General features: G+C 37.0%; 1 protein-coding gene across 1 annotated transcript in view; it reads right to left on the bottom strand.

Annotated features, from left to right (window-relative positions):
* LOC123047664 (cytochrome P450 89A2-like) overlaps positions 1–1,294 on the bottom strand; it is a 3,903-nt gene that overhangs the window by 987 nt on the left and 1,622 nt on the right. Inside the window, exon 2 of the mRNA XM_044471232.1 lies at positions 187–251. Coding sequence (XP_044327167.1) covers positions 187–251 — 65 coding nt within the window. The remainder of the gene's footprint in view (positions 1–186; positions 252–1,294) is intronic.

The following is a 1,294-nucleotide window of genomic DNA, read 5'->3' on the forward strand; positions in this document are numbered from 1 at the left end:
TAGCGAAAATCGAACAAACCAAATTGGATTTTCAGGCGACTGATGTTTAGCTATTATGAATGTGAAAAGACAAATAAAGAGTGGCTTGACAAGCAAGAATAACCATTCAAACAAGTACACATCCGATCGATCTCACATATTATAATATCTATAGGAGTAGCGTTGCATCCATCTGTATTAACTAACCTGCATCTACCCGTTATAATGACCTGACAAACCAGCAAAGGTATAGCTAAGACAGTCTGGCCATTCTGCACCATGTTGAGAATGATGTATAGGCCAATTTATAGCCCACACTTTAGAGCCTTACTTAATTCTTCGGTGTCCCACATCCTTCACGCATGTTCATACACTTGCATCATGGATAATGGATATGCATGTGATGTGTCCTATCCCTTCCCTGCCACAAGCGTGACATTAACCTAGTAAACAAAATAGAATTTACTAAGACGATCACTTTGGTTTATTTGTTGCTATTTTTATCCTTGTAGAATTAAGGATGTTTATTTTGAGAAACAAAGCTCATTTGTATACTTTGTTATAACACAATTATTATTTTCTTCTTCCTCTTCTATCACGAATTCACCTACCTCCATTGTTGACATGGTCAGATTTTAGGGTGACATGCTGACAGCTATGCCTTCTTTCGCATTGACATGACCGTCAACTCGACAAGCAGAGATTGTTGACATGGTTTCATCTGCCATCGGTGTTGTACACAACAAAACTTGAACAAGTGTATTGGAGCTAGTTTCATCTGCCACACATCATGTATCCTACTGCATAAGGTTTTGCATGGATATAAACAGGGAGCATCGCACACTATGGGGTAGCTAAGCTACAAACATTAATATATGCTTTTGTATCCAGATTGATTAATTTAAAATATCTTACTATTTATGTAAATAACATGTACATTATAGGTCCTGGATTATTTTTAAAGGTAGGAGCATGATTTAATTGGTGGATTTACAAATGTTAAAGGGAATTATAAATATGCATAACATTCATCATGCATATATTACTTTTCCCTATTGACAAAGTGTTTTTAATGGTTAACAATATTAATGATCTTCATAATAATGTTCATAAAAGAAATACCTAGCCTGCTCAAGTGCATGGGTTGAGGAATTGCTGACTTAACCACAACTATTACGGCATTAACCGATAACATAATCATGTATTCCATTTGTTCTTTATGCCGGGAACCGCCCATCACCCAAACTAGTAAAGCCTCTATCTCACCTCCGCCTACGACGTAGCGGCTTTGTTGCCTGCTCCGGTTCATTCTTGG

This window comes from Triticum aestivum, chromosome 2B (genome assembly GCF_018294505.1).
Source record: "Triticum aestivum cultivar Chinese Spring chromosome 2B, IWGSC CS RefSeq v2.1, whole genome shotgun sequence".
In the NCBI taxonomy this organism is placed as follows: Eukaryota; Viridiplantae; Streptophyta; class Magnoliopsida; order Poales; family Poaceae; genus Triticum; species Triticum aestivum.